The 27680-nt window shown below is 33.6% G+C and overlaps 3 protein-coding genes across 8 annotated transcripts; 2 read left to right on the top strand and 1 right to left on the bottom strand.

Annotated features, from left to right (window-relative positions):
• Positions 1-48: 48 nt before the first annotated feature.
• LOC107418534 (transportin MOS14) lies at positions 49-15961 on the bottom strand. 5 transcript variants are annotated; one of them, XM_016027236.4, is made up of 27 exons: positions 15646-15961; positions 13907-13984; positions 13736-13798; positions 13281-13328; positions 13046-13192; positions 12275-12406; positions 12109-12149; positions 10859-10950; positions 8681-8808; positions 7360-7435; positions 7075-7195; positions 6896-6995; positions 6377-6458; positions 5468-5550; positions 4222-4341; positions 3706-3757; positions 3309-3464; positions 2683-2806; positions 2510-2591; positions 2345-2433; positions 2185-2259; positions 2026-2080; positions 1552-1671; positions 1376-1468; positions 1143-1288; positions 824-1001; positions 49-735 (listed from the first exon to the last, which is right to left on the bottom strand). In XM_016027236.4, the coding sequence occupies exons 1-27, from the start codon at positions 15811-15813 to the stop codon at positions 451-453; spliced, it is 2934 nt and encodes a 977-aa protein (XP_015882722.1). In that variant the 5' UTR covers positions 15814-15961; the 3' UTR covers positions 49-450. The 5 variants fall into 5 exon arrangements, with proteins under 5 accessions (XP_015882722.1, XP_024929535.1, XP_060670411.1 ...); XM_025073767.3 differs by lacking the exon at positions 15646-15961 and having other exon boundaries at positions 13046-13187; positions 13736-13809; positions 13907-13968; XM_060814428.1 differs by lacking the exon at positions 15646-15961 and having other exon boundaries at positions 13736-13809; positions 13907-13962.
• A 1728-nt stretch (positions 15962-17689) lies between these two features.
• On the top strand, positions 17690-22615 carry LOC107418513 (polynucleotide 5'-hydroxyl-kinase NOL9). Its single transcript, XM_016027214.4, has 9 exons — positions 17690-18004; positions 18841-18938; positions 19065-19098; positions 19790-19959; positions 20105-20288; positions 20484-20664; positions 20856-20955; positions 21322-21449; positions 22266-22615. Exons 1-9 carry the CDS (start codon positions 17817-17819, stop codon positions 22317-22319), a joined length of 1137 nt encoding a protein of 378 aa, XP_015882700.3. The 5' UTR covers positions 17690-17816; the 3' UTR covers positions 22320-22615.
• Positions 22616-23146: 531 nt separating this feature from the next.
• LOC107418514 (probable myosin-binding protein 5) lies at positions 23147-27636 on the top strand. 2 transcript variants are annotated; one of them, XM_025073838.3, is made up of 4 exons: positions 23147-24614; positions 25468-26367; positions 26487-26723; positions 26817-27636. In XM_025073838.3, exons 1-3 carry the CDS (start codon positions 23843-23845, stop codon positions 26696-26698), a joined length of 1884 nt encoding a protein of 627 aa, XP_024929606.2. In that variant the 5' UTR covers positions 23147-23842; the 3' UTR covers positions 26699-26723; positions 26817-27636. The 2 variants fall into 2 exon arrangements, with proteins under 2 accessions (XP_024929606.2, XP_015882701.2); XM_016027215.4 differs by having other exon boundaries at positions 23153-24614; positions 26829-27636.
• The last annotated feature ends 44 nt before the right edge of the window (positions 27637-27680 follow it).

The raw sequence follows: 27680 nt of genomic DNA, 5'->3' as shown, positions 1-27680 counted from the left end.
TCATACATAAACACAAACTGTTTGAAACAATTAATATAAGAACCAAAATGAATGCAAAAATTTCCACCAATGCCTTTTTCTTTTTTTTTTAAGATTTCAAAACTATTTGAGGAATGAAACACTCCTAACAATGCCTAAAATTCTTTCATTACATTCATCTACATCTCTATACCACCATTTTGATCTAACCCCCAAGAAAAATGAAAATGACAACCCCACTCGAGATCCCAACAACTCAACAACATTTAGATACAACAATTCTTCCATCTCTCTCATCAACCAATATGAAATGGCATTTGATTCTCCTTAAAAATTGGAGAATCATAGTAAATACAAAGGAGAACCCCCAGAAAAAATTGAATAGAGTTAAAAGGCTAATACACAATCTCGTAAGATTGATTTTACCGGAGAGGTGAGGCCTAGTAAAATGGCCCCTCACTCTAGTCTTCCTTATGATACAGATGGTGCTGTAATATTCAACTCGAGTGGCCTCAACGCTCCTTGAACAATCTCCTGGACTGTTCGGTTGCGCCGGCAAACATCTGATAGTTCTTCGATTGGAACTGTCAAGGCGTTGATATTAACCCCAGAAGCAGCATCTGACAATGCTGTCAGAAATCTTGATCGCTCGTTTTCTGTGACCGCTGTTGATGGAATTAAAGAAACACTTTGGTTTGCCCACTCCACTGCTTGTGCCCCATATGCTCGAGTAAGCGCTAGTAGTGTGTAAGTTACCTGGGAAAAAGGGAATCTATGAAATTCTGGATATGCATATGAATATGGTAGCGACAAAAGGTTGGGAATAGAACAGAGATTAGCTAACCTGTTCTAGTCGAGAACTTGGAAGTGCTCCAGTTAATGAAGCAATCAAAATTCTTGTGATGGTAAGTCCTCGAGGAATTATGACAGCGTTTCTTATAGGCAAGTACTGTTCTCCCTTGCTAGAGTTTGCAACATCGAAGATATCGGATAAGAAGGTCAATATTGAATTTGAGGCTTCTCTGAAAGCAAAAGGGCCAAAAAAAAAAAAAAAAAAAAAAAAAATCCAATGCTACAAATATCAGTCCCCTGGTATTATGTTTTTCTTCCTTCACAGCCAAAAAGCCTCTGTAAAATAGAAAGAAAGTTCGAAAGAAGCATGCCTGTGCTGCACTGTGACCCCAATCATTGAGCAATCTACTAATGATGGAAATATTGCAGATGGAATGAACAAATGAGGACAATAACGAATGCATCTTGATGCCAACAAAAAACAATCATCAGCTATATCTGGTCTGGCAGTAAATTCCTGCAGGAAATGTAAACATGACCGAAGATTCAACAGATATATTGGAGATCAGAAGAGAATGCAGTACAACACTCAGTAAATTCTTACCTGAATATTCGTAAGAAGATGGGTCGTTTGCATGAATAGTGTTTCAATCAAACTTTTTAAATAATTTGCACATGATGGATCAGAACCAAATATCTGCAGCCCAGGATGTACCAAATTAGAATTAAACATCAATTGCTATAAAAACAACTAGCACTAAAAGAGTGAAATTTCAATACCTTTATAACTTCACTAGATAGGTAAAGAAAGCATGGTTGATGATGCTGTTTATATAGGCCTTGGATCTCTTCTAGCATAGCTCCAATTGTAATTCCCATGTATCTCCCAGAAGTTCTCACCTAAGAAATCACAATTACCTGGAATTATAAGTTAACAAGATAATCATAGTGCAATTCAGTCTATCCATACAATTCAGGCAACAAAAAACGTCACAGCTTGACAATGCGGCAAGCATAAAATCAAATATAGAATCAAGATCCAGATGAAAAGAATTAGCAAAATGATAAAGAGATGAACACGATGGGCATTTAGAGAACCCTAAATTATTACATGACACAGATTTGTTGCTTATAAGTATCATGAATTAAATTAAGAATTAAATTAAAAATATTATATACTACAAATTCTTAAAATAGTATTTTTAAAAAAATTGTTTTGATAGCATAGAGATTAATAAAATTCAGCAAACTCACAGCATATTTACAAGCTCGGCAGAGAGACTCCATTGTCCGCATGTCCCAAGCACGACTACACAAAACCATTAGCAATATAAATTAGAATAACAAGAGATCAAGGTATATCAACAAAGATATAAGTTACCCAGAACCAAGAAACAGTTTATCAGTACTTACAGATCAAAGATGGCTTTAAAAATTGGCCATAACTTCTGAATTGCATCTGCCACAGCTTCAGGGTGACATACATATCTAAAAGTTGATTTGACTCGGATGTTATGAAAAGTTAGGAAGATAAAGTAAAATAAAGGAAATTACAACAGGATATTGATCAAACCTAAAAATGTATGCAAACCGATCAATGTGTACTGTTAGCTCACGTGCAGTTTTCTTATTTATTACTTCTGGGCCTTGGTTGACAATTTCCTGGTTCCAAATCATTAAATCAGTATCATCATCCATAAAGGAGTGGCCATTGGCACACACAAGGAATGTAACAAACCTGTAAAGGAGAAACAACTGGCAAGCATAACTCCTCCAGAGGCCTCTTAGCATGGTCTATTGGAAGTTCTGTAATAACCATGCTGAAAAAGATATTCAACGATACTCAGACCAACAACTTAGCCCAAAACTTTAGTTCATCATGCAATGCACTTCATTCTAGTAAATTTTTACCTCAATGCTTCAACAAGATGCAATGAGTCCTCTGCAGAGACTTTAAAACCACCTTCTCCATTCACTGCTATACGATATATATGAAAGAGCCCTTCCACATATCCACAAAGCTTTTTCCGGCAATCTACATTTAGCATGTAATATATAATTCAAAAGGCAATCATAAGGGTGTCCAGGGGAGAAAAAAGAGAAGAAAGGGGTGGAGAAAAATTATCTGGTGATTCCCATGACTAAGGAACCAAAAATCGCAATGACATACACAGACAGGAAAGTCAAAGTCACAAGAAGCATTACAAATGTAATAAAAACATCATAGAATGACTCAAACAAAGAATGATAACAATTGAAGACAACATGTGGTAGATAATGTACCTTAAATACTAAAGTTCAAATAAGTTTACTTTCTTTCCATTTTTCATGTAATATATTAAGGGTTGCAAAAAAGGAAAACAGTAATTGGAAGAGCTATATGAATGATTTGTGCTGTCATTACAATAGAAAATAACTCATATGTAATCAATGGACACCTGGAAACTTTAAATTTATAGTTATTTATTTTTATTGCTCCTTAACCAGATGAACTAAAACAGAAATATCATTTTTCATAAACAAAAGAGATCATGTACCATCACAGATGTGTCTAAAAGCTAGAGCTGCAGCCGCTGCAGAATCCTCTGATGTACCCATGCCACTCATGAGGATCTCTATGACTGAAGGCAGAATAGAAGGTCCATTGGGTGCAGAATCAAGCCACTTTGAATATGCTCCAATCGTTAAGCACACTGAAATTTTAACATACATGAGTCATGTAGTGCAGAAAGAAACAACAGAAAAATTAGAATTTTCATTTAGAAGATCCCATGTGGTAGCAGCGCCATGCTGCAATATTGTTTGTTCATCATCTCCTCAACGTGTTCAGAAAATCTTGTCTCCCTTTAAGCCACGGATCAATAGAAGGATGGGAATAAAATAAATAAGTAAAAAGAGGAAAAATTAACTTGTAAACCTTAAAAAACAAATTACCTGTCTGAAGTAGCTGGGGATGTTGAGTAAGTTTTGGAAGTAAAGTCATAACCTGTACATATCAAACAACGCAAAAAATAAATAAATAAATAAATAATAATAGTGGTAAGTCACTTAAAAATAGGCAATTTAAAGAAAGCCTGAAAGCAGTCAATCAAACTATAAATCACTAATTGCGTTCAAATATGCAGATCAAGCATGAAGAAAAACCATTTTCCGCATGAATCATAAAAATACTGAAGTACTCGAGCCAGACAACATGCAAGGGATTTCACAATTCTCCACGTGCAATATTAAAAGCATAAAAAATAAAAGCGGTTAGAACTTCAGCAGGACAACAACCATGCATAGACTGCGGCAAAACTGCACAACAAGTTAGCCATGAAGTAACTAAGCATTTCAACGACAAAATGACCATCTATATTCATTTCCACAAACAACTTCTAACTAGCATATCATGCAGGACACCGGTAAACAACAAAGACACATGCATGAAGTTTCTGAATGACATCACACCTGGGGCATTACTTCAGCTTCAACAATTGAGACATAATTTGATATAGCACGGATGCAAAACAAAGCAGCCTCGGCCAGACGCCATTCATTTTGTCCATCATTCTGATACCTACCCACAGCCTTAAATATATAAAATAACGTTAAACGATAGCAAGGGATAACAAGATGATCCTTGCATAAATAAAAATAGAAAATAAATAAATAAATAAATAACTAAAATAAAAAAAACTGCACATCCAATTAGAGGCAAGAACACTGCAGAAAAAAAGATTCAGAAAATGAAAAGACCTATTTTTTTCTTCACTGCTTTAGACAATACAACCAATGATAAAAAATTTCAAAAACTCTTCCACTTTAATCCACCTTATATATCATGTGTGGCAATTTAACTATCATTATCTTCCACAACTGAGTGAAAAATCTAAAGCCAAAAGATACATTTTACATGTCCAGTATGTGGATTACCAATCTGCCAATTGGAAGTCAAGAGTGTTATAATTACTCCCATGTCTTGTTACATATTTTATTTGCTATCATGTCTTGTTTAGATTGATTGATTTTCAGGCATCAAATTAATTTCCTTATAGGTAACCTGCCTAGTGAATCTTCAAGACCTTCCACCACAATGTGTAAGAAATTTTTTAAGATCCATAACACAGATAACCCCAAATTGTCAATAAAGAATTGAAGAGATCCATCAAAGGGAAACCCCAATAGATCCAATCTTCAAGGACTGAGGATAAGTATTCCCAAAAACATGATTATGAAGTTATCTTAGCATCCAACATGAAGATTGTTGACAAAAAAATTGGAAAAAAGAAGGAAAAAAAAAAAAAAAAAAAAAAAAAGGAACATGCTGGTAAGTAAAGGACAAAATGAAGGCTTGATGGTAAATCAAATTCCTTACATATCAGAGTTCATCTATGATATTTCCAAAGCAAAAGAACATAAACTTGTTAGTAGAATATGTTGACCAACATATTAATTTTTATAATCAATGCCAGAGAACATTCATACTATTTAAGTCGAATTCAAAGCTCATTTGTAGTTAATAAAAACCATGTTAAAGACATGAATTGCAAAGCCCACCTTAGCGAAAACGGTAACTTAAGAACTATCAATGCCAACAATTAGCCTTGCTCTGGATATATATATAATTAATCATTATACTATAAAAATAATTTTTCCTACAAAAAGTCACCAAATTGACAAGAATTGTTACAGCATCAAATAAGTCACCACATACCTCAAAAAGCTTCATGTAAAGAATTTTAAGTGTTGAATCACCACCTAGAACCGATGCCGCATCAATTAAGACATCCGCAACAGCTGGAAACAATGGAGATTTAGTTAGAACTGTTGTCATACAAAAGACCAGGTCTCATGGAAAGGAACACAAGAAGAGGCAGATTGTTGAAAAAAAAAATCCTTAACTGCTTTTACCAAGAAATGAATTGCACCAAAGCATTGCATTAATTGGGGGAAAACATAGAAAAGCATCTAACAAAAAATTTTAAAAAAATAATAATAATAGCAAAAAGAAGAAGAAGAAGAAGAAAGAAAAACACCCATAAATACTTGGGTAGGGGAAAAGAACACATGGATGGACATACACTGGTACTATGCACGTGGCAAAAAAAGAAAAGCTTATTGAAAACTTGATGCCTCATAAAGCTAATGTAAGCTTGATGGTTATAAAACTCAAATAGCATTCTAAATGGATACTAGGAAATAGGGAAACAACTTTCATTTCATATCAAACCATGAATATGCTCTCAAATTTTCAGCACTAATCTGCTTTCCTTTCCTTTATACCTTTATTCATGACCATGATATTAGAAAGCTCAACTTTGCCATCTAATAACCAAAATATAGGAAGCATAGCATAAGACAAAATATTTTTATATTGTTAGCCCTATAATACGTTACTCTCTCTTAACTTTCTGTATTGGGTTGTTATTTGCCATCGGTTAAATCACCACCAATGAAAACAGGAGTCCAAAAATCAGCTATTTGCTTATATATGTATGCTTTTGAGCTTGAGTATTGAAAACAATAGAATAAACCTCAAAAGCAACTTCAGCAGTCATGAAGGACTTGTGCTGAAACTGTAAGAGAATTAAAAGACATAACATACCAAAAAGCTAGCCCTTACCATATCTAGTATGTTTAAATTCCTTGAGGTCTTCATATGAAAGGTCTTGAAAATCCTGCGGATATTGAACTCGGAAGCTTACCTGTGAAGAAAAATCTTACCCTCTGAAAGTCGTATATAGTTTAGAAAATGAAAAGCAAAAAGATGATGTCATGTATTACCTTCCACTCAGTTTAAGTTCAGTTAGGAACAACTTATCAGTCCTTTATTTCTCTTCATTATAAATGAGGAGTTCAATTGATAACTTTTCCTTTTTCACAAACATTCAAGTTTACTTTATAAATTTAAAATATAGATCACTCATAAAGGAAATATTTCTCGCCAAAAACACTTAGCAGGAGTTTGATGGAGATTCATATAACAAATAAAATGAATGTGCTTCTCTTCATATCTGGAAAAGTCAAAAAGCCAAACACTAAAAGATTTTGAAACCCAGAAGAATCTTAGGGTATGAACCAAAGCCAATGTCACTTAAAGGTATTTAAATATTTGATGCCAAGATCTGAAATTCAAACCCACCAGGGAAACAAGTGATTCATATGCTGGACGAAAAATTTGCAGCCTTCTATTTCTCTCAGCTTCTATGGATGATTCATTACCAAGTGATATATAGGAATCCCTGAAAGATTAGACACTTTTATACTCAATACTATGTTTTAAGCAAATCAAGTAGACTGAACATTTCCACATGGATTTACCTTTTGGTCAAGTTCACCTGCAAACTGTGCCAAAAATTGAATGTCATTGATGCAATATCATATTCTGGGTGTGAAGCAACTTCCAGTAATGCATGGACTATCAGCATTGATTCATCAGAACCTGAAGAAAGGAAATTATCAATCAAACAAGCACATAGATCAGAGAACAAACTGTCATAAAACATATCAAATATACTATGCCTTCAAACAATGTTTGTTAAAGATGACAAAAAAGTATCCAACAGTTAATGTTATATATTTTCAAGCAGAGCTAAATGTTAATACCAGTTGCAATCAGTTCAACATATGAATCACCCATGTCTGCAAACAATCGCGCAATGGCCTTCACATCTTCCTCATCCTGAAAAAAAATAATAATAATAATTATTTAAAAAAAAAAAAAAACAAAAAAACAAATAACCAATCAGTTCCACTTTCTGATAATATTGTTGATTAACATTTGAATCAGTTTGAAATTCTAACCATATCCAATAGAAAGAGAATCAGAACCATGAATAAGAAATGGCCTTTGCATAGGAGTTAAACTGGGAGTTTGTCCAACCAATGTCACATATTAGGAATATTCTATACCAGAATGCATGCAGAACTGAGTTTTGTATGGTTATGTTTCCATCAATTAGAAAAACGCAAGATGCTTGAAAATAGGCCCAACAACTTACATAAGTTAACATGTAGCCAAGTCCATCAATGCGACATAAATTGGACTAAATATGTAGCATAATAAACTAGGTTAGAAAGAATAAAACATAAGAACAATTAGACCAAGGCCCTGAAATGCTAAGTTATTAGGAAGTGAATCTAAATTGATACAGAGTTAACAGGTATGATTAAACATCCTTAAATTTTCTCAAATATTTTGATTTTCACATTGATATGCACAGACTAAAACAAAAATAAAGCCAATGCTGGCTTTTCACTTTTAACTAAAGATCCGTAAATTGAGAATTCCATTATATAAGCTTTCTGGTTTCCATAAAACAGGCTATAAAATACTATGGATGGAATCAGCAATTGTTATAACCTGTATGGCTAGATTAATGACTTCATCTAATCCTAGCTTAGATAAAAGCACAAGGAAACAACCATATCTGTATGTATCATGTAAGGACATATATGTGACACAAATACCATATAAACTGTAAATATCTATATAATGAAAAATAAAATTGCATTTCTAAGGAAATATATATATATATATATATAAAATAACAATGTAATTGTTTTAAGGAACCATAAGGGTTTAATATAAAAAAATGTACAAAGATAAATTTAAATTCCTATGTCGCACAGCAGAAGCCTTAGTAGTTATTACATGAACACTAACAAGGAAGTGACAGTTAGACAAGCACAAAAGGTGATTAAGGAACAATATATGACATGCGCCCGCTTTGCATTCGGAGTCTGCCTTGATCCAAACAACAAAGAAGCAACGTAAATAGACCAAATCACTAACACAAATGGACCAAGCCACAAAAATGAGCTAAAAGGTAGTCTTACTACAATATAGCTTATTCAGTCTAGGCTTCATGGTATATACAGGCCCAAAAAATAAAAAAATAAAAAAGGAATTGTATGGATATAATACCTTTGAAGCATCTCTAAGTTGTGCCTTAAGACTCATTACTTGAGGCACAATCACTTGAATTAAGGGCATCTGCACAGAAAACCCACCAGAGCTTCCTGCTACTGTATAGTGTATCAACTCAGATATAACTGCATGGGAGAAATAAAACCAAGGAACAAGTCAAAGATGTTCTAAACAGAATTAGTCATACCATTTAAAGCTTAACACTGGGCTCAGACATGGAGGAGAGAAACACTATGAAATTTAAACATTTAAAAAGGGCTCAAAATTACATAAATTCCAAAAGAAATCGTATAGAGTTCAAAATGCAATCAATGCAGAAACAGAAAAAGTAACTTCATCTGCTTCACAAACACAATGGCAGTAGCAAATGGAGCAAAACAATAATAGAAGCACATAAAGATATACTAACAAAATTCAACACATTCAATACAAGGACAGTATTTTCTGATATCAAATCAAGTAAAGCAGGACCACACTGTGTATTGGATCCGGAATCTATCCACTAACATACTAAAATTTCCATCTCTTTAAGAACAAAAATAGGAAAAGCAATATAAGACAAAGGCAGAAAAATTCAACATATTTAGAGATACACAGCACAGACATAATAACATAACAATCAAGTTAAGATAAGATATCAATCATCAAAGAACATGCATAATATCTAGAGAGAAGGGGAAAAAAAAAAATACCATAAATATGGATGTATGCACAAGTCTGTGTCTGTATATATATGAATGTACAGTGAGGCACCTATTCAGGAATCCTGGATTATACTAAAATCTAGGATTTTAATCTCTGTATATATAGATATATATGAATGTACAGTGAGGCACCTATTCAGGAATCCTGGATTATACTAAAATCTAGGATTTTAATCTTGACTATTAGATTTCACCAACGGTGAAGATTAGATGTAGGTTTAAAAAATCACGTGAACTCTTATTTTTCCTTTCTCACTGACTCATCTAAAACCTATCAGCCATTTTGTCTTCCTCAAAATACGATGCCTTTGTCACTCCATAGCCACCATTCTAGACCAAATGGATTCCGCTTTCAACCTTTATTTGCATTCCATAAAAATGAAGCCGCAACTCTCGTTTTGCAAAAGGACCATATACAATACAGAGAGTGGGTATTTTCCAGGCATCTAAGTCTACTTGGGGTTGTGAGAATGAAGAGAAAGTAGAGTTAGTGCTTGGTGGTAGAGGCAGAAATAAATTGGAATGGAAGCTAGTGGTGGAAAAATAACAGGGTGTTCTCCACCTTCGCCGTCAGTTCCTCCATGTCAAAATCCTTGCTGCCTCTTCCTCCTCTTTATTTCCTTCATGCCTTATCTCTGAATTTTTCTTTTCTTAATCTTTTTCTATCAAATGTTCACAACCTATCATCCATCATCTTACCATTGAATGCAAGGTATTCTGTAATCCATTCTTAATATCCGATAAGAAAAGGTTATAGACTATTTTAAATTCAAAGTCATGCATAAAAAAGTTATCATGTTACCAAATATTCATGGCAGACAAACTTCTATATTTTCCTTTTGTATTGCAAGTTCAATGCAATGCTGTTTTGACCAGCAGAAATTCAGAACAAACTCAGTAAACCATAAGGAATTTATAGACTAGCATAGTTGGTTTTGACATGAATGAAAAATATAAAAAGGATGAAAAAAAGGGAAAGTAGAAAGACGAAGTTAGCACATATGGAACATTTATTTAGAGTCAGTAAGAGAGGATGGAGTTTTAATTGTGATGGCATTGTAATATTAGGAAGAGGAAGCTCTGAAATGAATGAGAGAGAAAGGGAAAATGAGGTATCATGTGATTTTTTAAAAATTCCAAGCCGTCGGTGAAATCCAATGGTCAAGATTAAAATCGTAGATTTCAGTATAATCTAATTTTCCTGGATAGGAGCCTCATTGAAGGAATGTACATCTCCTGATCTAGAACCTCAAAACGTCAAAATTGCCCTTTCTAACAAGCAAACCTATCCACTGGGTTTGAAGTTCTACAAGGAGTACAACAACTCAAGAACAACATTGCAACACCAGCACAAACTCACACACAAAGACACACAAACACACACACACACACACACACACACACAAGCACACACACACATATATATATATATATACACACATATATATTTAGCAACTTTTGGGTGCGATACCATTTACAGCTGCCTCTGAAAGTATTTCAGAATTTAAGCTTGACAAAGCAGTGAGCACCAAGGGGTGAGATGCAAGCACACTTCCAGGGATCCTGAAACCACCATAAGACCAATTAAAATTAACTTCTGACATTTACTTTATAAGTTTATTTCCTCTTCGCAGAAGTTTTCAAAAAAAAAAAAAAGTCATACAAATTAGATATAAATTTGGGTTATAGTATCAAAAACAATAAACTATGCCATACTAGTAGACAGAACACTCGAACAACATATTTGAAAATAAGAAGTCATAGATGTTTGTACACAAATGCATAGTTAAGTTACCACCAACCTATAAACTTAAGCTGTTAAAAATGGGCCCAACTATGTATAGCAAGCTAATACAACAGGAGGAAAACAGAGATTAGCCTTTGAATCAACCATACACTAAATAAATCTATACATGGATAACACACTTAAAACCTATATATGCTTCATTTCAACTTCGATATGATAAGTCTAAAGCAAAAAAAGAATAAAAAAATAATAGCTCTATAAGGCAGTGCTTTTCATCAACCAAACACCACTCTGCTATTCAGCAACTTGCAGCTATTGTGCTTGCGTAATTAGTTACGTATATCTTACAACTGTTGTAGAAGAACGTAATTTATCCTTCCAACTCTCAAAACACCTATTTTAAAGAATTTAAAAGGCAACAACAAATAAGCAACAGGTAAAAAGTTATTTTAAGAGCATACAATAGTATGATATTGGAAAAAGTTTTTGCTCTTTTGACACAGCTATAAGGAATCTAGCATAGTGTATTTCCAGATCTTTAAACAAGATAAATACGCTTTCCCCTCAAGGATATGAAATTATCAAACGTTTCTAACAATTGCTAACCTTTACTAAGCAGAACTCTTACAACATAAATAACATCCATGCCCTTGTTATAACTAACAATGAGTAACAAATTAAAAATAAATGATCCCTAGTATGAGTCTAACAAATTCTAAATAAATGATCCCTGGTAAGTTCGTCCATTTGTTGCAGGCATAGCAAACTACCAATCATAATCAGCCCCCACAAAGGACTCTTTCCATTCTGTAACAGAATATTGTCCTATACTCATAATCAGCCTACACAAAGGACTCTTTCCATTTTGTAACAGAATATTGTAATACAGTATGAGGTATGATACCAAAAATGACATATACAGATAAGAATCTGAAATACAGAGAGAGAGAGAGAGAGAGAGAGAGAGAGAGTACCCATGCTTTAGTCGAAGCCAAGAAGCAAATGCCTCTAGAACCTGAAATATTGATGGAGTAAAGATGATGAGACTCTTAGAACATCCAAAAGCAGGTACTCTGTATGTCTTTAAACATCAGCATGAAATCCCTAATTAGAAGTATCTAACTGAAAAAAAAAACATACCTGCTCTTTAAGCTCATTGAAATTCAAGCAAGCTGTTAAGATATTAAGAGCAACCTCCATTTGAGAAGTAAGCTCCTTCTCAAATTGACGTCGTCTTTCTGGACGAGCTGCTATCTTATAGTTATATACTTCCTGATTACAGAGGAACTATAAGTAAAGAAGATGTACTATCATAGATTTTACAAATTTTAGCATTCCTCTGATTAGTGGCAAGGAAAAAGGTAAAAAAAGCGTGTCTACAAAGTCTTATAGCATCAAAAGAGCAACAAATGCTCTTGTAAATGGACAGACACATGGATTATAAAGTTATCTAATTGTCAGAGATATGATCATCAGAAGACAAAAACAAACTGAATGTAAATTCAGGTGTCCAACTTATGAACATATTGTTTCTGGCTGAAAGTTGTACTAAACTAAATCACCAATACTAAGTTCGTCCAAAAACATATAACATCAAACTACTTCAATTTACAGTCCAATAATATAAACAGCATATCCCGACAAAAACTATGAAACATTTAAGATTGCATGACAACAAAGGAACCTGAACATTATTGATAAATTTATTTTAAGGTAACAAATTCATTCATTATATTGCTTGCCATTTGTCAAGTTAGAAAATACTAATGGCACATCATATAAAAAGAAAAAGAAGCGCCAAAATTAAAAGAGCCTCTTATGCTGAAATAATTAACATCTTGGGTAAATTTGATACACATGCATTATACACGTGTGTCTTGTGTATGTATAAACATGGCTATACAGATATACCTCAGGTAAAACTGTAAGTAGCTCCAAAAACCCTGGAATGTACTCTGGATGCATAGTCATTTCATCCCGTAGCCAATTCACAATACCACCATCCCCCCAATCTTCTGCAGGAACATGTACAGCCAAAGCAGCAACTGCAATGCTAATCTAAAAAGCCAGATGATTGAGCATAATATTCTCTTGGGGATCATAAATTACACGAGAATGTGTATGCTAGGAACCTTCTGAATTGTACCTGAGTTCTGACTTTAGGAGGACCCTTGTGGAATTTTCTCAGTAAATTCTGCATTTAAAATACTAGTTAACAGGCCACTCAAACAAGGTAGAAGAAACCAGGAAGAGTACAACTGAAAATACAAAATTTTAATTTGTATAAAAATGTGCTTAAAGATAGTACACAACAGATGAAAGCCACCACACTAATACAGAATTGAAACAGTACACATAGCTTAATTTAGTCCAGTAACAAACACAAATAATTTTGTCTTTGTTTGAGGGAAGCAGCATATGTAACATGCTATTTAAACCAGAAGCTCGTAAGAAACAATTTTGTAAATGATCCATTTGGTGAGATTTACTACACAAGCACTTGACATTGAGCAAATTATAAGTTCAACTTAGAAAATGTACATACTATGTTTAAGGCCAAGTTTCTTCTGTGGTTAAAATCAAGAACGGATACTCACTCACATTTAATGAATCCCGTAATGGGCGAAAAGCTGTAGATGGTAGTTCTTCAAAATATCGCTGTACCTAAAATAAACCTCAAAAAACAAGAATGTATCAGATATTCAGATCAAATAAGGTTTCCACTATTTTAACATTTGTCTTAAACAATAAGCAAACAGAGAAGAAACTCACCTTGCTTCTAAGAGTCTGGGAACAAAAGATTAAGGTTTCTAAATTGCTGGTGGGATCATGAAGCAAGTCATCAGCAACCTAGAAAGATGAAGCAGCACCTTGAATCGTCAAAATATACATATAATAATATATACATATATATATATATATATATAGCCAATGGGAAGCCATTGATGAAATAAAAAAAAAAACTGCCGTAATTGGTTGAACTTACAAATATATATAAGTTCAAATATATATCTATATATATATATATATACGTGCCAAAAAAAAACTAATAACATAAATGCGCCAAGGAAGGAATTCAAATCCAAATTAGGAATTATGTCTCATCTTAAAGAGGATACATTCAATCTGAGGCACAGAAATTATAAGGGTAGCAAATATCTAAAAAAGGGAGGACATCATACTTTATAGATCTTTTGTAGGGAGGAAGAGCTAAAGGAAGTGCAATGTACATATGTGTAACATGCTGTGCGTTCATAAATGTAAAGGCCATGATAATGAATAATCCCTCCTAAACACAACTGCAACATATTATAATCTGTATTCCTATAACATAAATTTAGTATGTTAGAAAGCCTTTGGGTCCAAAAACAAGATTGAAACTTTACTTAAAAAATCCGACTAATGTTATAACCAAAAAAATCCAACTAGAAATAAGTTGAGAAAGAAGAGAAAAATAAGGAAATCAACTTTAAGCTTTCATTTTGTTGAATAACATTGAAATAGGACTTAAAATGAAAAATTAAATTGCATAATATATTAAATGAAATATGGTTATTATTTTATCGTAAGTCTTTAAAAGGATATAGCTAACATTATTTATATGCATGCACATATCTATACTTCAACAAACATCGCGTTCCCACCACATCTCTAAAAGCATATTATTCTCTCTGTCGTTATCGGACTGTTTTTTTTTTTTTATTGGTCTATATATATTATATATATATATACGTGCTCCATGCTTGTGTAAATATTCAAAAAGAGAGCTACAGCCAAACGAGAACCTTAACCGTATCCAAGAGAAAGAGAATGAGAAACTGAAAGTAGAAACTCAGGGGCACTAGAGAACACGCAATCATGAGCTTTATTGATGTAGAGTGATTTCCTAACAGTTAGTTCCCAAACAATGGAAATAAATTAAGTACAGAACACAAAGGATTTGTTTATATACATGTGGGGGTGTCAGAATGGGGGAACATAGCAACATCGACAAGCTTCCTTTTGCATTTAAAGCTGTACCAAGATAGTATTTAACATATTATGATTGAAAGCCAGGCTATTTGCATTAAGAAACCTGACATTTAAAACTTCAGATGCAACCTTCAGAAAAATAACAGCAAAAACGATCAGTTCGTTATAGAAACAAGAAATGGCACGAATGCATCCTTAAAGTAGTTATTTCTTAAAAAAAAAAATTGAAATTCATTCATTCCCTAATTTTTAAAATTCTTATGCAAACAAGCAGAGTCCAACACCTACTGAAAACAAACAGACAATACCCCTCCATTAAACCCTAAAACTTCGAATTCTTGACATTGGCATTGAACGAACACGCGCTTTTTCCAACTTTTCGAAATTCAATTCTCATCAAAATAGAAACAAAATACCGAAAAAAAAAAATCAATCACAAAAATCTCTTTACCAAATCGAATCCACCAAGATTCACAAGCTTCGCTCAATCGGGTAAAATCACACCAAAAAGAAAAAGAGGCATAATAAGATAAGAGTACCTGCCAGGCGTCGAGGTAGCCCTGAAACTCTTGAAGCCATCGATCGGCGTCGACACGAACGGCGTCGTCCGGGTGATGATAGAGTGCATTTAGGGCTTCCTTCACTGCTTTATGGTATGCCATGCTTTGAACTCCGATGAACGATGACTGGGTTTGCAACTCGCTCATCTCTCCGTCTCTCTCTCTCTCTCTCTCTCTCTCTGGATTTCTCTAATATTTATCTCTCTGTGTTCTTTTTTTTTTTATTTTTTAATTTTTTAATTTTTTTGTTATTTTTGATAAAGGGGTTTTTGGCGCCCCCAGTGAACGAAAAGGGTTTGGGGGGGTTTTTTGATCAGAAATGGGAGAGAGAGAGAGAATGAGAATGATTTATAGCCGTCAGATCTGTGCCCGTGGTTTGACTCTTGGTCAATGCGATTCAGGCTAGAGGTTTTTTTTGTCTTTTTATTATCAATTACAAAAATAAATAAATAAATAAATAAAAATATTGTCCGTTTAAAAGATGATGAAGATGTTTCAGCTAGAGGACACGTGGCGCATGATTGGATGAGTTGGTTTTTTTTTTTTTTTTTTTTTTGGGGGTCATATTTTGGGTCCCACTTTGCAGGTTGGCAATGTGGAAATCCCCGTTGGTTCATGAATCGAGCAAAAGATTTTTGAACTGCATTGAGCGGAGAGATTTTTCATATGTACAACCTTTTTTTTTTTAATATATATAAACAATTATTAGTAGTACTATTTATTATTTTTTTAATTACAAGTTTAAGAAATAATGTTTTAAAATTTTCAATTATTAACAAAATTGAATTTGTAAGAAGCTGAATTGGAATGTAATTAAAAAAAAAAAAAAAAGAAATTTGGATTTTAAGATATCTTGAAATGGAATAGTATATTCTAATTAAGACCCTATGTTTATGGATTGACCATATTAAAAATGTCATTCATTTTGTTTGATGTAAACTTTCAATGATACATCCTTTTTAAAACAATTTTAATAGTGCAAAGTTATTATGTTCTCTAATTTAAAAATTTAGAGTTTGCAAGACACATTTTCAATATAAAATATCACTTTTCAATCCCAAAAAAATAAAATAAAATAAAATAAAATTCCCCACTTTTAATATTAAAAAATTAAAATAATTGAATCTTTCAGATATATAAAGAATTATTATTTTTTTAACACAAAAGTTGTGAGTTTGCATTTTCCGACTTTATTTTTAAAATAAAATAAATCAATAATAGGCTTACAATATGTTAGATGACAAGTATTACATTCAGCAAAATATTCAATATATATGTTATACCCAAAACAAAATAAAAAAATAAAATCCCCCATATCCTTTTTTGTTGTAGTTCTTGGACATTTTTTTTTTCTTTTTTATTTTTTTGAAAGGTTTTGCAGTAGAGATTTTATATCCAGTTCTAGTGTAACCATTTTTATTTAATATTCTATAAATCTTATACTGTTTTTGCTACTTTTTTTTTGTAATAGTATTGTTTTTTTCTTAAAAAAAAATCATATTGTTCTGTTATCATTTACCAAAAATAAAAAAATAAAAAAATACTGTTCTTTTTATCAAACTGTTTATTAATATTATGGTCATAAAATTCAAAAGTAATTGTTTGTGGTCTCATTTGCTCTTTTATTGTGTTGAAAAAACAAAATAAATTTATGAAAAAGTATTATAATTTCAAATCCACTTAAAAAACAGAAAGTGTCCTCTTCTAGAATTCATGAGTATTGGCATGTAGAATCTTTTATTTTCTCTGTGTTGACTAAACAATATTGAAAAAAGAGCAAAAACTATATATATGGAGAAAAAAATAAAAAAGGAGGATTATATTATATGAAATTTAATTTTCTAATTCAAATAACATAAACTAAATTCATTTTCCTTGGTTCATATAAGTCCCAAACATAATTTTATTTTATTTTTAAAGTTACTCCTAATATTTATTTTTTTTCCCTGGAAATTTATTTTACTTAAGAAAAAGAAAAAGAAAATTATTGTACATTCACTAAACAAACGTGTTCCGTACCAAGAAACAAAGCGAGAAAATCACTATGTATTAAACTATAAATATTTCAGTGACGGCCTAGCCGTTCTGCTTCAGAAAAACACAGAAAAACGAGGAAGAAGAAGAAGAAGAAAACGGAGAAAGAGAGAGCTATGGCTATGCTGTCGGAACCTGAAAACCCATCACCAAACATCTTCATACCACAAGAATGGTCGGAAGCTGCAGATTCCATTGCATATGATTCTCTCACCTCGCCACCACCCATTGCTTTAATCTGCGGCGCCAAGAATTGCGGGAAGACCACCTTTTCTCGTCACCTTCTCAATGTTCTTCTCCAGAGGTCAATGCTCAGCTTTCCTCATTTTACATATTAGTTTTTTTTGGATTTGCGTAATTGATTGGTTTTTGAGACTGGTTGTTGATCTTTTATGTGTATTGGTAACTTGGTCACTGGGTTTTCATGGACTCTGCGTAAAAATTGAAGTTGAACCTTTTTTTGGCTCATTTTTCTAATGGGTTTTCTTTAAATTTGGAAAATTTCTCCTAGTTGGGTTGCTCACTGTTCTGTCAATATGGAAGCTGAACTGGGTTTGTGTTATTTTTACCTGTATTTGAATTTTTATCTATGAAATTCCGCACCTTTTCTAAAGAAGCCGCTATATATATATATATATATATTTTTTTTTTTCTAGTGGAGTATGAATACAAATCAATGTTCTGGGCTTCATTATAGTTAAAAATTGTTTTGGTGTATAAGTGGCTTCAGTGAACTCATTTGAAAAAAGTTCCAGTATCAATTACGATAATATTTGTTCATGTTATCTCTGAATACCTTGTACTTTATGCCCTTTTTCTTTTCTTCCTGAACTTATTCTAGCTAATTATTACGAGTAACATGTCCTCTGTTGCTCCAAGGCTGCTTATGGCTGAATTATCATGCTTGATATTCCAATTGTGATGTAATTGGTTCATAGCATCTCTGAATACATTGTACTTTATATTCTTTGTCTTTTTTTCCTGAACATATTCTATCTGATTATTATGAGTAACATGTTCTCTGTTGCTCTTGCTCCCAAGGCTGCTAATGGCTGCATTGTCATGCTTGATATTCAAGTGGTTGTTTATATTACTTTATTTTTAGTGTTTTCTCCTAATGTTTTTCAATTTTTTTTGCAGGTATAGGAAAGTAGCTTACTTGGATACAGATGTTGGTCAGCCCGAGTTTACTCCTCCTGGTTTGCTTTCTCTGACTGTGGTTGATAAACCAACTGCAGGTGATGGTTAACAGTCTTCGATTTAACAACAAAATTCCGAAAGTTATCATTAGAGGAGATAAACTGTTGTACTGTTAAAATATGCTAATCAAAGGTGTTGCTTGTGTTTTCTTTCTCATAAAACAGATTTGACAATTCCATGTCTGAAGACACCAGACAGGTACAGACTAAAGTTATGTTACCAGTTATTAACTTGTTATCTAGACATGAAAATTTTGTTCTTCTAAATAATAATGGTGTAATTGCATGTAGTACATACAGTTGAAAGCATATTATGGATATCAAGTATACGGTATAAAGGAGAATGAATAACTGGCTGGACAATCTGATCTATTTTTAGGAGTAGGCTACTTTGCTAATTTTCAACAGGAAAAAGTTTTGTTTGAACTCTTATGTCTGGGGGCCTTGTTAGAGAAAATCATCAACTGAATGCAAATTATATTACAATGTAATCATATGCTTCTTGTTATTTTGATAATTGATATAATATTCGGTAGCTATTATGATCAAGAATGGGAAAATATCGGTTTTATGAAGATTTAGATTATGACATGGTTCTAGTTGATATTCAAAGCTTCCACAGTTCCCAAGAAGTTGTAGAAAGTTTCATTCTAATTTTCAGTTAACTGAATGTGATATTGGATGTGGGCATGTAGTTGTGTTAACCATATATGACTAAGAATATACTTGATATTGCATGAGCTCTATTTAAAAGCTAGTGGTTTTGATGTACTTTTCTAATACTGTCTTCTTCTACTCAAGTCTGTACCATCTTTGCTTGTGTGAGATTTTATTGAAAAATATATGGAAAACCAGATCACTTAATTTTTTTTTTTTTCTTTTTTCCTTAGATCTTTTTTCTTTGGTGATGTTTCCTCCAAAAGGAATCCAACAGCGTACTTGACTTATATATCTACCCTATATGATTACTACCAAATGGAGTACTCAACCTCCAACCTGAGTGAAAACCGTACTAAGACTGAATTGCCTCTTATTATAAATACACCAGGCTGGGTGAAAGGTATAATCTTTGATTTTAACTTAGACCAAATTGAGTTCCATCCCAGCCAGGTGCTGCTCAAGCTAAAGACCAAGTGGCTACCTGTTACTGCCTGTTTACTGTGATTGTGATTTTCAAAGTGTATTTACTCATTCCTCGTGTGCAGGAGTTGGTTATGACATGTTGGTGGATATGTTGAAGCACATGGCTCCTACCCATGTTGTTAAAATAAACATATCTGCTCAGAGTAAGAATCTACCAGATGGAGCATTCTGGTTGGATGAGGATAGTTGTGGAATGGTCAATCTAATTGAGATTGGTTCAGCTCGCCAGGATTCTTTTAATAGATCGTAAGTTCATAGACATTAATGCTGTTACAACTGTTATCTATATTTTTGCTCAGTACTTTTTACATATCAAAAGATAAAAGAAAAGGGAAAATGTCTGTCACTTTCATCAATAATTTTCCTTTTCTATGGAGAATAGAAATTGAGTTTTGTGGAACCACTAGAGTTTCCTTCTTACATATTAGTTTCATCCCCCAGGGTTTTAGTTCAGAAGGATGCACGCCTGTTGCGGGATTTACGAATAATGGCTTATTTCAGACAATGCTTTCCAAGTAACCTGAAAATCACTACTATCAAAGAACTTGCTCATGCACTGGCCTCTCACCCACCATATGAAGTTCCAATATCAAGTATCAAGACTAAACATCTTCATTGTCAGGTCAGTTCAAATTTTTGATTGAGTTGCCACAACATCTTTGGTAATTTTTTTTTAATTTGGTTCTGTTTAGTTCAGTACTTTTTAGACTATCTTAAGACAGCTAAGTGGTGATAAAATCTATATCTCTTGTTTTACTTTTTGGTATAAATAATTATTGCATTCTTTTAAATATTTGAACCCTTCTATTCTAGGTCCCAAGTTCTGAGATCTTCTACAGTTTGAATGCAACCATCGTTGGCTTAGCAGTTAGCTCTGAAGGGTCTGAAAATTTACCTTGGTGTGTTGGTCTTGGTATGTTCCTTTAACCATTCTTTGGCATCTTATTCAACTATAATTTATCTTTTGTTAACTGCCTACTTAATGTTTTAAATCAGTAGAGACTACATCCACTAAATCACTAGAATTTTTTGGTGCTGTAATTGACATTCTGAGTATTTAAAGGATTATGAATGTTTGATTGTAACTTACGATAAAGTGGTAGCTGGAAATCACATACTATAGCTTTAGATGATGTTTGTATGATTATAGCAATTCTCATCTATAATTTTCTCGTCTATAATTTTCTGGTGTGAAAGCATTATAAATCAGTATCAGGGTAACAAGTTGGAACTAAAGATCTTATTTTACCTTTTACCTTTTACTTGATGCCATTACCAGGAATTGTGAGAAGCATTGATACATTCAAGGGTCTGCTATATGTCATTACACCAGTTCCTCTAAGCACTCTGGAAAAGGTTGATCTTTTTCTGCAGGGTTTTATCCAAATTCCTACTTGTTTGTTGCAGGTAATTGATACCTTTCCTATTGAGAATTCGTTTCCTGGAAAATTATGCATCATTTCTTACCTCATCATCCCTACATGGTCATGAATGCATATAAGGCCTTGCTTGTCTTGCATGTGAGAAAAAGTTTGATCATGTTTTAAGTTGCCTTTTTTTTCCAAATACAATATGGTATCCTAGAAAACTATAAATACTTATTCGTTTAGGAGTATGCTTATTAAAATATCCTCTTGATGAATAGATGTGTTGCTAATTTTGGCATGAGATGTTATAAGCAATGTGCTTGAGCATTGTAAAGTGAGGCAGACCACAATTTAATGGGTCTTGGCAGACTAAATTGAAATTTTCTCGGTATTGTTATATTGTTTTCTGTCATCTTTAGGATCTTTATCCGACTACTACCAGATACATTAATCTGTGTTGTTGAATAGAATATAGACGCATACACTCTAACCCGAAAGCTTTGATCTGCTAGTTGATTGTCTATGCTTTGTTTTAAACTCCTTATCAATATATACATTATTGGTTCAATTATAAGCCTTGATGCCTGCAGCTATGACCAAAACAACATACCATAGTGTTAGGTGGTAGATGGGTCATGTTATGCCTTGTTTTGAGTCTTTCAGCTCATATGTCTTTAAAAAAATTATTTAAAAAAAAAAAAAGTATCAAAGCATGCTACCTCAATTTAATATTTATCCAAATTACAACACAATCAAAATGCTTGTTGGTTTTTTATTTATTTATTTATTTATATCCTTAACAGAGAGCCTTACATTATTTACCTATAGTTCTCATAAATCAACTGAATGTTTTCAGGTTCAGGGATGTGTATCTCCGTACATGTCTCAGAATGCTTTATCTACAAGCTAGATCATACGCTGTTGTTGTTGCCAAAACATTGTTTTCCTTCCTCCACACTCATCCGGCTAATATGTTACCTAACTGTGCAAGCGACAGCAGTATGTAGATAGGGTTGCTGTCTATTTTATCTGGTTCTGGTAGATTATAGATTCTTCTCAGCGGACTTAAAAGTGGGATTATTAAGGATGTTCATATTTATAGATATTTTAGTAGTAATTAAACTACTAAAAAAAACTCCGTTGTAACAAGATTAAAATGTTTACAGAGATTTCAACATTAATCTTAATCTCAGTCACATTCCAATACTTACCAAATTGAATGACACTCTGTCATGACAGTTACAAATTGACTTAAAATAAGATAAATGGTTGGGACAGTGGTTTCTAAGTTTGGACCAGAAGCTAAGCATCCCTTCCAGCTGCTTTCTAGGCTGAATTTTCTCATGGTGAAGGCCATGTTTAGACCATAAGCTAAGCAGAGCGTGTATATCTTACAGACGAGTATTTGAACAGCTGGCCTTCAACTAGGATATCTTCTTAACGCCATTAAAAAGTAAAAGCAGTGTTGTAGTTTTCACAAAGAAAGATAAAATGCGGGTGCATTGCAATGTTTCAATCAAAAAACTTGTTTTTGCTTTTTCCTTTTCAAACACTTTTTACCCTTCAACTAATTACACCACCATGAAAAGCATACTTTTTTTTTTTTTTTCAATAATCTAATTTTACTAAGTGTGTTCATGTAAAACAACTAAAATGATAAGCATAATTTTAATTAGCAATCATGTTCTAATCCTACCAATATAATGGTTCTCCAATATTGACACATAAAATTTGACGAAAATGAATTTTATTTTAAAATCACATCTTGATTGGATCACAAACTCATATGCACTAAAATACATCCTAATTAGTTGGACAAGAAAACAAAAATATATTCTTCAAATGACAAAAATTATTTCATTGTAAACTCACATCCGAATTCAATGAATGACTAAAAACATTAAAGTTGTCACATTTTGTTTCCTTTTTTTGACCCAAAAAAAAAAAAAACTAAATAATACAAGATGGCCAAATAAAACATGCAAAAAAGTAAAACTAGAACTCTAAAGTTTGAAAAAACAAGGTTAGTCTTTTACTTAATCCGATTGGTTGGAAAGTGCATGATAGACCGTTATTTGAGGTACATTCTAAGCCTAACAACCTCAATTTTTCCTCGAAGCAAATTTCCTATGTATAGGCAGATGAATTCCACCACCCAAAACTTTGAAAACCTTTTTGCGTTTCAAACCAAAGCCATCTTTCTCTCATCTCCTTCCTCACACAAAAGAAAACACACACACAGAAACACATAGAGAGAGAGAGAGAAGAGGTCATGATCTCGGCACGGTTTGTCCCACCAAGGTCATGATCTTCCATCTCATCACCGGCCTCTGAAAAAAAACACACAAAAACACGCAAACACATAAACAGTTAAAGAAAAAAAAAAGAAAAGTAAGTTCATCATCAACCATTTCTTTCTAGGCAAACAAAACAATGGCAAAGCGCTCATTCACGCGTTTCGTCGAACAGGAGCTGGGCAAGTTCCCACATTTCATAATCTACGCCGTCCTCGAATGGGTGTTGATATTTTTCCTTTTCATCGATGGGTTCATCGCGTTTTTTACCAACGAGTTCGCCAAGTTCTTCGATTTGCGAACGCCATGCTTGCTCTGCACAAGGATCGATCACGTACTCGTACACAGAAACCCAGATTTCTACTACAACGACTCCATTTGCGAATCCCACAAGAAAGACGTTTCCTCACTGGCCTATTGCCACAACCACAAGAAGCTCTCCGACATCCGCAAAATGTGCGAATCTTGTCTCCTATCTTTCGCAACAGAGAAAGAATCCGACTGCGATACGTACAAATCTTTAATTGGGATTCTGCATAAGGATCTGGATTGCTTTCTCGGCGAAGATCAAGTTCAACTGAGCTTGTCGGCTACGAAAGATGAAGGATTGCAAGTGATGGAGAAAAGCGACAGCAAGTATCGGTGCGCGTGCTGTGGGAATTCACTGAAGATGAAATCTTCTTCTTCTTCTTCTTCTTCGAACAATAAAGGAGGAAGACATGCGAGCTTGATTTCGCAAGGTCCGACTCCTTCGCCGAGGGCTCCGTTTGTGAATTCCAGAGGACATGACCATCGTGGTTTGGAATTGCCACATATTCGATACACTGAGCTCAAGTTCATCTCGGATAATGAATCGGAGCTTCCCGAGGATGACGATGCTTCTCAGTGTTCAATGTCCGATGCTCAATTATGTGAGTCCAATCTTATACAATTATATATATGCATACACACGCACGTACATAAGCTAAGCAAGAAGACCATTATTACCCGCCAAAAATTTTTTTAAAAAAATGCTTGCTGAATTATTTTAAAGTTGGCATCTGACGTGGCAGGAATTTATTGGCAACAAGTAATTTTGTCTCTTTGTGCTGCCACATCATCAGTTTGGATAATGTCTATGGATACTAGCCCCTTGGTTGTTAAAAACACAAGCTAATTGGTGGCCATCGTAAAACTCAAATCATAATAATAATAATAAAATTTAGATGCCAAATGATATAACGGTATTATGGGATTCATTTTTCTTAATTTTACATTATATTAATTTTTAGTAAAAAATAATTATATTAGTTTATCAATTGTCAACAAATTGCCACATTATTGGGTATTTAAAAAAAAAAAAAAAAGGAAGAAAATTTAATGGCCTTAGCATTACTCATTTGGAATTCAAATGTCAAAGGAAGTGGGAATTTTTAAGCTTGCTTTTTTTTTATTACGAGCTATCATCACCTTAATGAATGTGGGGATACTTATTTGGCCTCGCTTAGAATTAAAAATTTATTTTGGAAAGTAAATTAATTAAATTATCTTGTCAGCTCTCAAATGTCAAATCTATTGGTGATGGTCACAGTGACATTTTTCTTTTAAGTGCATATTGCATCTTAAGTCATTAGATTACTTTTAAAACTTATGACTTTTAGAAGACTTTTTTAACTTCCCAGCTCGTGGTGAGTTTTTGAATTTGTCATTAGAAAACTACTTAGATGCATAATTTGTAAGCATGAATTTAATTTAAGTTGGATGGAATGTTCTTTTGTGTACTAGTTAAGGAAGATGTCAAAGCTGCCTCTGTGCCATTATTGACAGAACCTGATTATATGAATGAAGATGCTACAAGGACCCCAAGTTTCATAAGAGGAAATAAGTTTTTTGGAATCCCACTTACAGATTCAGCTTCAAACAGTCCTAGAATCGGTCTGAGAAGTTTTAGGAAATCACCATTAGAAAAAACAGAGTTCGCTTCCGAATCAATGATGGAGAGCAATTCTATGAATGAAGATGGTGACTCCATTTTGCACCATTTGAAGAGACAGGTTCGGTTGGATAGGAAATCACTCATGGCACTGTATATGGAACTGGATGAAGAAAGAAGTGCTTCAGCTGTTGCAGCTAACAACGCCATGGCCATGATCACTCGTTTACAGGCAGAGAAAGCGGCGGTTCAGATGGAAGCATTACAATATCAGAGAATGATGGAGGAACAAGCAGAGTATGACCAAGAAGCCCTTCAAGCTACCAACGACATGCTTGTCAAAAGAGAGGAAGATTTGAAGGCTTTGCATGCTGAAGTAGAGGCTTACAGAGAAAAATATGGGATGTTGAAAGAAGAAGATTTCAAAAGAAGACAAGATGAAGTTGATGAAGAATACCAACAATTCAAATCACATCCTTATTCATTTGAAAGTAGCATCACCTCTCCTGTTGGCTCCAATGGAGAAGAGGCTAATGGAGAATTCTCGCACAAATCCGAACGAGCTATATCATTATCATCACAAGGAGACAATGTGAGAGGAAACCACAATGAATCTTTGAAAGACTTTAAAGAGGAGAAAACTTACCTTCTAGGTCGAAAAAAGCTGGAGAAGAGAAGTCACATAACTGACACTGGAGGCTCTTCTTCCCCGTCTGCCTCCGACGGAGTTGATAATATAGATGATGACCCAGGTAATTATGCATATCTACATTCAATATGAGCATATTATTGTTCTTTTGCATTTCTAAGTCATATTATTATTATTTTTTTTATTCTAAATTTAGTATTTGTTTCCCAACATGGTAAATAGGATACGAAGGTAAATCCGCATTGTCCACAGAGTTGTCTCATATTAGCGAGAAGGTGAAGGCTCTTGAAGCAGCAGGTGGATCCTTAGACAGAGCTGCTGAGAAGCTGGAGAAACATAGTGAAGGAAAGAAACTTTTGACAGAAGTTTCTCAAAGTCTAACAAGGCTTCGGCACGTCATGACAATGCTCTCTGATCACAATGACGACGAATGAAATTGCAGTCCTAATAGCTCTACTGGTACATTCCTTTCCAAACCCAATAATTTTGTGATATGAAAAGCAGAAGAGAATAATAATAATGGTACTTTTATTTTTCCACCCTGAATTCTAGTTGATATTGCAGTGCCATTGAGAAAAGATGCAGCAGCTTCCTTGACAAAGGATGTGAGCGGAAGAAATTGTTTCTCATCAAGAGTTATGGATGATAATACTTTATATTATGACAGGGCTGCTTGTACAGATGCCTTTTTAAATGCTTTAGAAGCTCCAGCAGGTTTGGTTCTGTGGTGTTTTTTGAGAGGTTGGATGATCCACGTTACAGTTTTTTCGATTGTAATAATTTTCTTTTTTTCTTTAATGCAAATTTTCACTAATTGATTACAAAAAGAGAAAGTAGAGTAGATTGTTGTACATAATTCAACAACACTGAGGCTTGAGCTCATCATGTGCGAACATAAAACAAATTAAGGTTTACATATTAATTGGACAGCAATTCAATAAGTGAAAGATGATCAAATATACAACAATTGGAAAAAAACAAATAAACAAAATTAGAAGATTTTAATTTTCATTACTTGGTCAAAAAGATTGCAAGGACAATGCATAATTTTAAAAAAAAATTAATTTCTTTCTCTGAGTGGATTATAAGGGTGGGCTCAAAAAAGGTGGGTTTAAACACAATAATTTCAATGTAAATGCAATTCTATTTCAGTTCAGACTTCACAGTAACAGGCTGAAAACCATTATCAACCTGTGAACAATGCAGTCTTATCTAAAAATAATCCGTTCAAAGCCCCAAGACTATAACTGATCATAATACAAGAACCAAGCAACCATTAGTGGAAAACAAGATCAGTCTCGATGCGTGGACATTCTCACTCAAGACCTCTCTGAGACAATATAAATGTGAAAGAACTTTTGAGCATTGCTCATCAAGCACCTATATTACTCTCAAGCTTGGGCACAATTTCCCAAA

The sequence above is a fragment of the Ziziphus jujuba genome, chromosome 2 (assembly GCF_031755915.1).
Source record: "Ziziphus jujuba cultivar Dongzao chromosome 2, ASM3175591v1".
NCBI classification, from domain to species: domain Eukaryota; kingdom Viridiplantae; phylum Streptophyta; class Magnoliopsida; order Rosales; family Rhamnaceae; genus Ziziphus; species Ziziphus jujuba.
This window is presented reverse-complemented; position numbering and strand designations above follow the sequence as displayed.

What these genes read in the sequence shown, in the direction of transcription:
- LOC107418534 (XM_016027236.4), bottom strand. Translation starts at nt 15,813, where the DNA reads ATGAGCGAGTTGCAAACCCAGTCATCGTTCATCGGAGTTCAAAGCATG. An exon ending in AAGCTGAAGTAATGCCCCAG is followed by an intron (nt 3,758 to 4,221) that starts GTGTGATGTCAT and finishes TGATATGTACAG; the next exon opens with GTTATGACTTTACTTCCAAA. An exon ending in TCCCCAGCTACTTCAGACAG is followed by an intron (nt 3,465 to 3,705) that starts GTAATTTGTTTT and finishes TTAAAATTTCAG; the next exon opens with TGTGCTTAACGATTGGAGCA.
- LOC107418513 (XM_016027214.4), top strand. Translation starts at nt 17,817, where the DNA reads ATGGCTATGCTGTCGGAACCTGAAAACCCATCACCAAACATCTTCATA. An exon ending in TACACCAGGCTGGGTGAAAG is followed by an intron (nt 19,960 to 20,104) that starts GTATAATCTTTG and finishes CCTCGTGTGCAG; the next exon opens with GAGTTGGTTATGACATGTTG. An exon ending in CTAAACATCTTCATTGTCAG is followed by an intron (nt 20,665 to 20,855) that starts GTCAGTTCAAAT and finishes CTTCTATTCTAG; the next exon opens with GTCCCAAGTTCTGAGATCTT.
- LOC107418514 (XM_025073838.3), top strand. Translation starts at nt 23,843, where the DNA reads ATGGCAAAGCGCTCATTCACGCGTTTCGTCGAACAGGAGCTGGGCAAG. An exon ending in AATGTCCGATGCTCAATTAT is followed by an intron (nt 24,615 to 25,467) that starts GTGAGTCCAATC and finishes TTTGTGTACTAG; the next exon opens with TTAAGGAAGATGTCAAAGCT. An exon ending in TAATATAGATGATGACCCAG is followed by an intron (nt 26,368 to 26,486) that starts GTAATTATGCAT and finishes CATGGTAAATAG; the next exon opens with GATACGAAGGTAAATCCGCA.